Source organism: Etheostoma spectabile, chromosome 1 (assembly GCF_008692095.1).
Source record: "Etheostoma spectabile isolate EspeVRDwgs_2016 chromosome 1, UIUC_Espe_1.0, whole genome shotgun sequence".
Classification (NCBI taxonomy): Eukaryota; Metazoa; Chordata; class Actinopteri; order Perciformes; family Percidae; genus Etheostoma; species Etheostoma spectabile.
The window spans coordinates 16,484,066-16,495,782 of NC_045733.1; the positions used below are offsets into that span (position 1 = coordinate 16,484,066).

Genomic DNA, 11,717 nt, shown 5'->3' on the forward strand with positions numbered 1-11,717 from the left:
ACACACACACACACACACACACACACACACACACACACTCCCTCACTCAGGTCAACCAGGGCATCAGTGCAGGCATACAGAGAGGAGGCTGAGACTAATGAAAACACATCTCTGTTTATTTCAACAAGCACCTGACCCAGGCGCCCGTCTCCCCTCGGGCCTAATTGCCAGAACAGTGGCCCACTTACCCCTCAGCCGTGTTTTGGTGTGTGTGCCTACAAGTCTCTAGGAATAGAGCTCTGCTTTGCCACTGTCTGTCCTTTCTTTTGCAGAGAATGTGATGTCACGGAGTCCAGGTTCAGGCTGGACTGTGGGAAAACCGGGTAGCTGGTAGAAAGAAGTGATACAGAGTGAAAAATGAGATGAAGGGGGAGGAAAAAACAAAAAAGAGGGTAAAATGCTGCAGCCCTCCCCTCTACCATATCCCCCATCTGTTAGTGCATAGCAGTGCCTCCCCCTCTCCTCTCCTCTCCTCTCTTCTCTTCTCCTCCCGTCCCCTCCCTTTTCCACTTCTTGCTGTGTGGAATTGGGTTTACATAACCCACTGCAGTCTGAGATAATGCAGCACACAGCACTACACCTTCTCTTTCATGGCAACAAACACAACATTTGCATGAATCGGCATTAAACATTCACAGTATGCACTTAGCATTCGCTATACTGGGCATAGACATACTGTTCATGTACTGTACATGCATATGCACACACACAGGCCTGTCCTGAGTAAATGTTAGAACAGCTAATGCTGCATGGTACAACTCGTCCTAAGCAATGAGTGATTTAGTCGCCCAATAACCTCACTCCAAACAAGCAACAACAACAACAAAAAAGCCAGCAGCTTCATTGTTACTTTTCTGGGAGCTGGTTACAGATTCCAAACACTCAGAAAAAGCTCTTTTAAACATGGCTGTCCTGACAGAACCTCTCTCATATACAAGCCGTGTGGACACTACTCAAGGGGTCTTTGAGACTTTACCCTGTACTGACAGTAGTCTGTGGCCACGTCAATGCAGTGTGTGTGTGTGTGTGTGTGTGTGTGTGTGTGTGTGTGTGTGTGTGGCCCCCCAGATAGGCTTTTGCGAGTACTCTTACGTACTCACATTCTGGGTCGCTACAGGTAGTTCTGTCTGGACAGGGCTGAGGGAGAGGTCAGACTCTAGGGTTGTCATCTATCTCTGAGAACCCATAAATGCTTGTGTGTTTACATATGTATGTGTGTTTGTGTTTCTGTGTGTGTGTGTGACACACAATGTGCGTCACTCTGGCTGATGAACTTGTATTAGTAACAAGGACTGTTGTTCTCAACATTCCCCTGTCACTCTGTGGCTCAAAAGGGATCTAATCACAATACCTCACCCAACCTCACTTGCTTCATAACAGCTGGAGCAGTGACGCACCTAAACAGACTGAAATGCTTTTTGAGCGTCTTCCAATTTCTATTTTTAAAATATTCCACTGTAGCTATGTTTTGCATTATACTTTTGGCTATGGGATTTGGCATTTGGCATAGGAAATACAAATGTTATTTTTTTCTCTCCAAGTTATCAACGTGCTCACGATACATGGCTCTATGATTGGCAATGTCGGCCTGTTGTCAGTCCACCAACATGGTACAGACTGAAATATCTCATTGGATATATTGCCATGGAATTTTGTTTTGATATGTATTGTTCCCAGAAGATCATGCAGTGCAAATTAGCTCATGTTAGCATTCTAATACGATAAAGCAAGAAGGCAAATAAGGTGAATGAAAGTTACCTGCTTAACTTCAACTTTAGCAATTAGTTGATCCAGTGTGCTTGTAACATTACCCACACCCTCAGAGCTGATAGTGTGGCTTTAGACGTCCTGTTTGAGTACATTTTGGATTTCACATTTGGATTTAATATTAAATATTAGCATTTAAAATGTAAAATTTTTCTATATAAATTCAGTGTTTAACCAGTCTTTTTTTCCTGGTAGGTATGAGAGACAATTAGTGCTAGATAGATGTATTTGTTAACAATAAAGGCTAATACACCCATCCAAAAATATAATTTAATTAGGATCTTGATGTGTTAATAATAAAAACACAATAAAGCTAAATGGTTATATCCACAGTAGTCCTTGTTGGAAAGCTATTGAACTATACAAAATGTCAAACACCCTTTAATTCAAAAAGATTTACCAATTTATCATCATGTAGCAGTGTCTCCCAGTTGTGGATACTAAGGTGGGGTGATGGTGAGATCAGTTGGAAATGGTAGTGGGTACCAATGTCAACTTGTTTTTATAAAACCCATAATTCCTATATAGGCCTCTGCTCCCTGCCTGGGCTCAATTCCCAGATCCCCCGGTCTCTAGTCCTTCCTGTCAGGTGGCCTTGGTCGGTTCCTTGAGAAGTTCAGATTGCAGTTCTTTCCTCAAGGGCACATTTTCATTCACCTGAACTTCAAATCTAAACTGGCACACTGGTAAAACGCTGGTCAATGATGTACTTTGTTGTGCGAGTGAGTGGCAGGCGATGCGGTTACGCTATTTACCCAATTTAATCCCAAATCAATCTACAGCACTTATCTGATTGACCTTTTTGTTTGGAAACTGGACTGAGCGGTTTGTTTAATTAACTCACAACAGTATGATTCAAACATATGAATCGTTATGGTAAAAGAGATACAAGGGACCTTTGGACACATTGGTTACATAAGACAACCATTTCTTTATTTCTCACCTCTGCTGTACACAACATAAACAAGCAAACACACAATCACACCTACAGACACACTCACCCACACACAGGTCTTAAGAAAATATACAAAACAAAACATGGCTGTTTATATGCCATGTGGGCTGAGCACTGATAATACAGTGGAATGATACAAAAAAAAATATTTAATTATTCGTCATCCTCTTCCTCCTCCACTTCCTCCTCCACTTCCTCCTCGTCTTCCTCTTCTTCATCACTGATGACATATTTCTTGGGCTTCTTGGTGGCAATTTCCTCATCGTCCTCTGCCTTTCTCTTGCCCAAACCTTCGCCCTCCTGCACAGAACAGAACAGGAGAGATGACGCTCTGATGCTGACTGCAGCAGACATTCTGTACAGCTTCTCAGTACATTCAGTCTGTCATGTTACAGTTTCACTTTGTTTTTGGCAGTACCACAACTTCGGTTTGGCAGAAACATTCTGTGCAGATTTAAGTGCAAGTTCTATAGAAGGACAAGTATTTCTAGTCTTGTTCAGCTCACATGACAGGCCACAAGTAGGCTTTTTGAAGCTCCACAGTGACCTGCGTCACACTGCCCCCTCTCTGTCCAGCAGGATACTACACCTACCTCATCGCTGTCTAGCTTCTTGGCCTTCATCAGCCTCTGGGCCTTGTCATCATCAGAGCCTTCATCACTGTCTGACGAGTAGATCCTTGCTCGCTCCTCTGGATTGGGTCAAGACGGGGCAAAAAAAATTAAATAAAAGGAGGAATATTCATTAGATCTCAGTGACTTCGTAAAAAACCCAGTGAGAAATAATAAAAAGGAGAGTGTGACCGTGGAATAGTCCTCACCTCTCAGGCCTCCTCCTCCCTTGTATGTGCTCTTGATGGCCGCCAGGCTGATGGCTTCCTCGCCCTCTTCCTCGTCGTCGTAGCGGTCGGGCTCCAGGTAACTGCTGCTCAGGCCTCTCTGGTGCTGCTTCTCCCTCATCCTCCTCTGCTGGGACTCTCTGCGGATGGAAGCTCGCAGCCGCTCCTCCTCTTTCTGCCAGGAGAGACAACGGTGGGAATTGCTTTTACTGGCTCCAAGTTTGACACTTCGTTTAGAGCTGGTTAATCTCAGTGCATAATTTACTGTATGTAAGAGGACATTCACTCTATTGTACTTCTGTGTGGGTGAGAGTAAGGTATATTACAAGAATGACCATTGTTTTGGAGAGGTGGGATGCAGTCATCTATTCGTCAGTTTTTTCTCCAATCAAATGATTCGTGATCAACAAGCCTAAACATTTTTCTTTTTTCAAACTATAGCAAAAATATAATTATATAAAAATAATGATTATACATTACATTATATATGAGGGTCTCAGCTATAGTTTACATATTAGTTCCAGGTATTTTTTTTACTCAAATATTAACCAATATTAACCATATACTATTTGCACCATCATTGTACAGTATATTTTAAGAATATATTTAAAATTTTAATATGGGCCAAGCTGTTCAGTTTCTCGTCTCAGTCGAGTCTGTTATTTATGTTTTTGACTGTACTTCGCTTCTTTTCTACCTCCTTGAATACACCTATCCTGCTTATTGCTTTGTGATTGATGTAACACAGCTGCTGTAACAAAGCCATTTCTACTGGGATTAATACATTACTTTATCATGAATGGTCAGCTCAAGGAAGAGACAGGAAAGAAAAGGAGAGTGGGGTAACAGTTTAAAGTCTGAGCTGAGGCTACAGTCAAACCCAAGTTGTTACAAGCAAATGAGCTGCATCCAACTCGGAAAATACACTACAAATGTAACACAAACCAGCTGAAAGTGCAACTGAACAGCTGCCATGTTAATCGGTTTAACACACTACAATGGGAGCGCTAACCACAGAGTTCTGTGTCAAAATATGGACCATAAGCATGACTGTCAGGCTGGTCTGACAGATGAATCACATATCAGTATACAGAAGCACTAAGAACATATTCCCTTGTCCAAGACTTCACAAATCTGTAACAAAAAAAGTCTACAATCTTTTGACACCTGTTCTCACTGCATGAAGGTTTCTGCCTTCCTCCAAGTCACCCCACCAGCTGCACAAGCTGTACTTTTAAAGAAAAAGCTGCTTTCTTGGCTCTTTACAATGGTAATTAAGATGAATTAAAAGCAAACAAATTGTTGAAACCTTCTAATGTAGTTTAACGTACAAATGCTACTTGCCAGTACAATTAAAAATGACGAGGAAAGCCACATGTTATTAAGATTTTCGCATTAACAGCTCCTACGGATCGGGCTGGAGTCAGACTTCATTGATACTTACTGATTACTAAGTATGTAGGCATTATGCCAGATGTGCAAACACTTGGTGTCAAAGTTGTGTTTCTACATTCAAAAACCACAGTAGCCCAAAACCCCCCTGATGAGTGCTAAGCACAGTGAGACTATTAATCTTGTTAGGTAGTTAACACTGACAATAGAACCATAACAATACAAATACTAAAATAACCAGCCCCCTTCCAGATTTGCTGACGCTATTTTCATTTTACGGACTACTGCGACCCCATTATGCAAGCACATCCGCTTATGTCTTTATGTAACTGGCCGTGATGCTTGTCAACAACTGGCCTTGTGCCACATTTTTTGGTCCCGTTGGTAACAAGATCCTTCTCAAACAGGGCTGGGGAAAAGAGAAGCAGAAGAGCACAAACCTTGATCATTTCGTTGCGATGCGACTCGGGATCTCGTCCAGCCATGGGAAGGATTCTGATCTTCTGTGTCTTGGAGCAGCGGTCAGCCAGAGACAGGGTCATCTTCCTGTGGGTGGCGCTGTCTGTGGAGTGGGGTCTGGAGATAAAGAAGAAACACACCCCCAATCAATTTAAGGAGACTTAAAAACATAATTTTGATATAGTATTCCTTCAAAAAAACAATTCAGTTTTCCCCACTTTCTTTCATTTGTTTGGTAATTTGCAAGAAAAGCTTAACAACATACGTACATTTGTATACCAGTTTAAGTACACACTCGATAAAAAAGGTTGCGTGGAGTTACCATTGGTGACCACTAGTAGTGCCATGGAACACTGATTTTATGCGTGGGCCCCCGTTTACGTTTCTATCTACAAATAAGATTGATCATTCCTTCTTTTACTCTCTTTATTTATCTGTACTATTGCTGTCTTTAAGCTGATGATGTAGCAACCGACTTTCCCAATCAATAAAGGTAAAGGTTTATCTTGAACGTGTGCGCACGGGCCATGTGATGCATAATCCTGCCAATGGTTTCATGCTCTAAAACTGATTGACAGTTGGTGGAGTTTTAATACCCCAAGAAACATAGAAACAAGCCAGAAAAGAAAAGAAGAAAAGCAAGCAAGCAAGCAAACATGGAATAAAAACAATGAAGGTTTATATTCAAAAAGTCCGATTTGCAAAGGTTTTATGAGGAAGTCATTTCATTCATTCAATTATTTTCCTCATTATTTTGGTACAATAAGAAATACTGCAATGCAAATATATAAATGTGTTTCTTTGCAGGGAAACGCCACAGGGCACCTTTAGGCGTCATACCCCTCAGAGTTCTTGCCTATGGCTTGAAACCGGCAGCAGTCCTGACAGAAAACAGCTGTGGCTGCTGTTTTCCACACCGTCCCCAAACCAAAATATCCTCAACCTCACAATTGTTTTTAATGAAATTGCCTGTTTATTATTTTGGCACTTCAGTGGTTTCAGTGTTATCAGCATTTTTTCTGCCTGCATAGACTGCTTCAATTTTACTCAACATGAAAGAACTTAAACAATTTCCTAAATAATCAGCTCTCATGTCACATTAGAAATATTTTTCAACATATTTAAAAAAAAGAAAAAAAGAATTATGGTTGAACCTACTGCTATCGTGATTCTGAGACCACTAGAAACCTACTGCTATCATGATTCTGAGACCACTAGAAACCTACTGCTATCATGATTCTGAGACCACTAGAAACCTACTGCTATCATGATTCTGAGACCACTAGAAACCTACTGCTATCATGATTCTGAGACCACTAGAAACCTACTGCTATCATGATTCTGAGACCACTAGAAACCTACTGCTATCATGATTCTGAGACCACTAGAAACCTACTGCTATCATGATTCTGAGACCACTAGAAACCTACTGCTATCATGATTCTGAGACCACTAGAAACCTACTGCTATCATGATTCTGAGACCACTAGAAACCTACTGCTATCATGATTCTGAGACCACTAGAAACCTACTGCTATCATGATTCTGAGACCACTAGAAAGCTATTGGAAGCATGGGCATGATGCAGTGAATGAAGGCGTACCTTTTGCTTTCAGATCAACTTGTCTTTCATTTTAAAAATCTATTCTGTTGGCAAATAGAGCCTCTCAACCAGCTTAACAGAAAATCTGAGCCTAAACTCTGTATCCATCTTGCTGAAATGCTTTGCTCTATTATGTTGTGAAGTCGCTCCTTAAAAAAATAAATACAAATAAATAAAATACACTGTTACCTAACCGTTTTTACCCTGAGTCGCTTCAGCTCTAATCCTAATCAAAACTCTGCTCTGATGATAATACACAACCAGAACAAATGGCAATGTTCTGTCTGGCAGTGTGGACTGTTTTGTGCATTAAAGCAGCTTTGGCCAGTGTCCCACTAGCCCCATGTGGTCTTACGAGACAGAACATCCAGGTGGACTTGAGGGTGGTAAGAGGCTTACATACTTCTTCTTGGGAGAAACCTGGGCAGCTTCCATTAGGTGATCCAGGACTTACAGCATAGAGCACAGTTCTGGAGCTTGGATGTAGGCTGATATTGTTCTTGTTGTTTGGAATAAGAGACAGCCTGGGGCTTATTTAGTGCATGTACAGATGTCAGTGAGCCAGACAGAGGAGGAGTATCTCCAACAACTCATAGTTTTTCCCTCAAGTGAAAACATGTCTCTGTGTGTGAGACTCGTATCTTAATAGCAGCATGTCACCACTGACAACCATGGCATGTTACCAGTGTTGTAATGTAACAAAGTACAAATAGTTTTTTTCTAAACTTAGAGCTGGGCAATATATCGATAGTATATCAATATTGTGATATGAGATTAGATATAGTCTTAGATTTTGAATATCATAAATTATGATATTCAAAATCTAAGACAAGGAAAAGACAACACTTATGTCATATTAGGATATTATGATTCATAATATCCTAATATGACATAAGTGTTGTCTTTTCCTGGTTTTAAAAGCTGAATTACAGTAAATCCCATTGTGTAAGTATTTTGTTAAAGCACCGATAGTCACACTGCTAATTACTAAACTACTAATATATCGATATAGGTATTTGGTCAAAAAGTATTGTGATATTTGATTTTCTCTATAGCTGAACTTATGTCTAATTTTCACGTATTTGTACTTTAATTATATTTCCGGAAATTTCTACTCCATTACATATTAAAAAAATTATGCATATTTTTCTCCCACTACATTTCCCCTATGCATCTTTGTTACTTGCCAGAAATGTTTTTGTACATTGGAGTGAAAGATTCTTTCTCACCAAAAGAAAATGTTGTTGATGTCAGACTTGATGTTTAACAAACTGTGGACACCCTGAATATTATGCTTCACTATATAGAAGCCACAATAAACTTCATAATCAAAGTTGTTGTGTTTTTATTTGTACTTCTAATAGTTAAGTACATTACATACATGAATAAAATTACTTTTGATACTTAAGTACAGTAAATATGAGATACTTTAAGACTTTTACTTTAATATTCAAAAAAGGTAACTTTAACTTCTACCAAGGTCATTTTCTGGTAAGAGACTTGAGCTTTTCCGAGTACTTTATACAAGAGTGCACGTTACGGTGTTACCTGAATGTGAGCTTGGTTTTGAACACGGCCTGTCCCTGCAGTCCGGTGCCCTGTCGGATGAACAGGTGGTTGTGGTCTCCCTGGAGTGGAGCTTTGTAAACATCAAACACTTCATTCCCAAGGTGGAGGGACATGCTGTGGCAGGAAAAAAAGAAATTCAAAAACCACAGAGAGTACAGAGCCTGTCTTGCTCACAGTGTAGTAAGCTCCCACGTCCAGCTTGACATAACACACACCTGCCGTCAGACCATTTGACAATGCGCGCGTTGCTCTCTCGTGCTTCATTTCCGTCCTCGTCTCTCTTGGCTCTCCACCGAATTGTATTCTCCACCTGTGGGAGAGAAAGAAGAAACTCTGGTCACTTCCTTGATAACATCACCAGCCTTATATACAAGATTTCTTTTAGAAGCTTATATTGCTTTTTATTTATTACCACACAAACAACTATCAACACACATGATGTAGACTAAATACCTTCAGCTTGAGCCTGGTCCGTCCCTCTTCATCCAGCATTTCTTCATCCTCAAATTCATCCTCATAGTACTGAGGATCAAAGGGTCTATAAAGGGCGAATGAATGAAAATCGAAATGAGTATACCTTTAAGTTACAAAGAAGCTTTTATGCTCATCAAGACTCAACAAAGTTAGCTGAACACAGTAAGCAAAGCACCCGCAAATCTCCTCCTCACTAGCAGCAGAGTAAAATAAGCATAGGCAGTAAGTGTCTGAAAATACGCCTTTCATCATCTCCTTTCCTTCTTCTTTTTTATGGGTTTATATTGCATTTATTAACAGTGTCAAGGTTCTGACCTGGGCTCTACAGACAGAAAGTTGGGCAACTTGACAAAATAAAGGTCAGATCCCAGGTCTGTGCTGACTTTTGGGATCTCTACTTCAATACGAGTTTCGGGCGCAGGCTCCTCTTCTGCCTGCTCCCCCTCCATCCCATCCTCCATGTCCTACACAGAGAGAGAGAGAGAGAGAGAGAGAGAGAGAGAGAGAGAGAACATTTAAAAAAACTACTGTATGATTCAATGAGCCATGATAATAGGGATCAGCTCAGAAAGGCTTAGCGAGAGGCTCTGAGAAAAAGAGATTTGAGAACTCTTTAAAAAAAAAAAAAGAACTGAGTACAATTAAAGACACTTGGTGATCAGAGGAGGAAAGAGACAGAGATGGAGAGGACAGACACATACCAGGGGCTGTCCCGGGGTCGGAGGCTTCTCTGCATCGCTGTCTGAAGAGATGTCGTCGGCCTCCCCAAACAGATCGTCTGCTGCCGTCTTCTTTACTGTGAACAGAAAGGAAGAGGGACTGCTTTAAAACAAGAGCACTAGAAATGCCAACTTCAGCAGCCACTAATTAAATTAAAACTCAGATGTGAATTGTAGATACTACTGTGAACCAACGAGGTTAGACTTGGAGCACAAATCTTTGCTAAAGCGGTTTCTTACCTTTCTTTGTTCCGATATCGCTGTCTGAATCGGAGTCAGACGCGGCATGTGCTTTGGTTTTCTGTCTGAGGAAATCATCTTCACTATCACTGCCCTTTGCAGACTCTAAAAAATAAAATCACAACAAGTGATGAAGCAGTATAATTTTCACATGACGGCATAAACTGAAGGTGCAGGACACATGAACGAATCTTACAGTTATTAAAAAAAGGCTCATTACCACATTCAAAAAGTCTTAGAAAAACAAAACAAATCTCCTATTAATCTCAGAGTCCTGTGAATTTATTCTCAGAGTCCTGAGATTATTAGGACAGCAGCTCTGAATACCTCAGAGCTCAGGATTCAAATTTCAGATTGGGCCCTAATCCTCTTCCACAAAATCCAATGTGCCAAGATTAACACAGATGGATGGCTCGGGATCCAGTCCATGTACAATATTTCCTCCACCTGGACCCTGGGAGTACCTGACTTCCTGTTCCTCGGCCCCTCGTCATCGGAGTTCTCCCTTTCTTCGTCAGAGTAATGCCGTTTCTCCTCCTCATCCTCTGACTGGTCGCTCTTAGCCCTTCCTTCCCACTTCTCATCGTCGGACTGGTTCTCCCTCCCAGAAGCATCAGAGTGAGGCGTGCCCGGCCCTGACTGCGGAGTCGCAGGATCACTGTGCATGCTGTGGAAAAAAATATTTCACAAAATTAAAATCTGATCTTCCTACTACAAAGAAAAGTGGCTCATAACCTTACTGGTAGTTTTTTTGTTTTGTTTTACGTCTTCCAAGATGAAAAAGTACACGTTTTTTACAAAGTTTAACAAATAAAGTAAACATAATAACAAACTAAAGTAAAGTGTATTATTTGGGGGTCTTCTCGGGCATCACCAGTGTTATCTCAGTTAAACATTGATGCACATCCGGTGTGTGCTGGCGTACCTTCTGTCTGAACGGACACTGCCCCTCTCAGAGCGAGGGCTCCCTGCTCTTGACATCCCGCTGCCAGCTGGGCTTCCACCATCTGACCGGTGGCCCCCGTCTTCCTCGTCTTCATCCTCGACTCGATGTCCGTGCTCTGAGCCGCTGTGCTGCTCTGCATCCGAGCGATCGTTGTCCTGCTGGTCTGAGTGCATGCTGGCGTCCGATTGGTTCCCTGAACGGTCCGACTGGTTGTCGCTGCCGCTGTGCTGACTGTGTTGCTCATCCTCACTGTCGTCTCCAAACAACTCCTATGTGGTAGAGGGAAAGGGGAGTACGTTTGTAAGAGAGGCGCACACAATAACCGTCAATTACTCAGTGTTTCTAGCAGGTTGATTATGTATTCATGGTGGCAGACCCCTAGTGTGAACAGGTAGGGTTAACATGCTGCTGGGGAAAAAACAGGCTATAGCATATACTGGGTGCAAAACATTCAAAAGCTAATTTTCAATAAGGTTACAGGGCTCCAGACTAACGTTTTTTTTAATAGGAGCACTGTAGCCCCTATCTAAAAAAAATTATGGGCACAAGCAAAAATTGTAGGGGCGCACAATATTAATCTACTTGCAACGCAATTTTTCCCATTTCCCCCATGTTGACTGTTTTACTGATAAATGCTTTAATAACTACAGAAACTACAATGTGCTGCTTTATTTTAGTTCATAGACACATTTGATCCCCAGCTGGGAGGAGGCCTCGGTGAAGACCCAGGACTAGGTGGAGAGATTATATCTCCA

General features: G+C 41.4%; 1 protein-coding gene across 1 annotated transcript in view; it reads right to left on the minus strand.

Moving 5' to 3' along the window:
* Positions 1 to 2,678: 2,678 nt before the first annotated feature.
* Positions 2,679 to 11,717, minus strand: part of leo1 (LEO1 homolog, Paf1/RNA polymerase II complex component) — a 12,342-nt gene continuing 3,303 nt past the window's right edge. The window contains exons 3-14 of the mRNA XM_032518729.1: positions 10,942 to 11,231; positions 10,481 to 10,683; positions 10,017 to 10,121; positions 9,759 to 9,853; positions 9,373 to 9,521; positions 9,037 to 9,121; positions 8,799 to 8,893; positions 8,563 to 8,697; positions 5,393 to 5,528; positions 3,543 to 3,735; positions 3,316 to 3,413; positions 2,679 to 3,022 (exon numbers count right to left, since the gene is read on the minus strand). Of these exons, the coding sequence (XP_032374620.1) occupies positions 2,876 to 3,022; positions 3,316 to 3,413; positions 3,543 to 3,735; positions 5,393 to 5,528; positions 8,563 to 8,697; positions 8,799 to 8,893; positions 9,037 to 9,121; positions 9,373 to 9,521; positions 9,759 to 9,853; positions 10,017 to 10,121; positions 10,481 to 10,683; positions 10,942 to 11,231 (1,731 nt within the window). The 3' untranslated portion in view covers positions 2,679 to 2,875. The remainder of the gene's footprint in view (positions 3,023 to 3,315; positions 3,414 to 3,542; positions 3,736 to 5,392; positions 5,529 to 8,562; positions 8,698 to 8,798; positions 8,894 to 9,036; positions 9,122 to 9,372; positions 9,522 to 9,758; positions 9,854 to 10,016; positions 10,122 to 10,480; positions 10,684 to 10,941; positions 11,232 to 11,717) is intronic.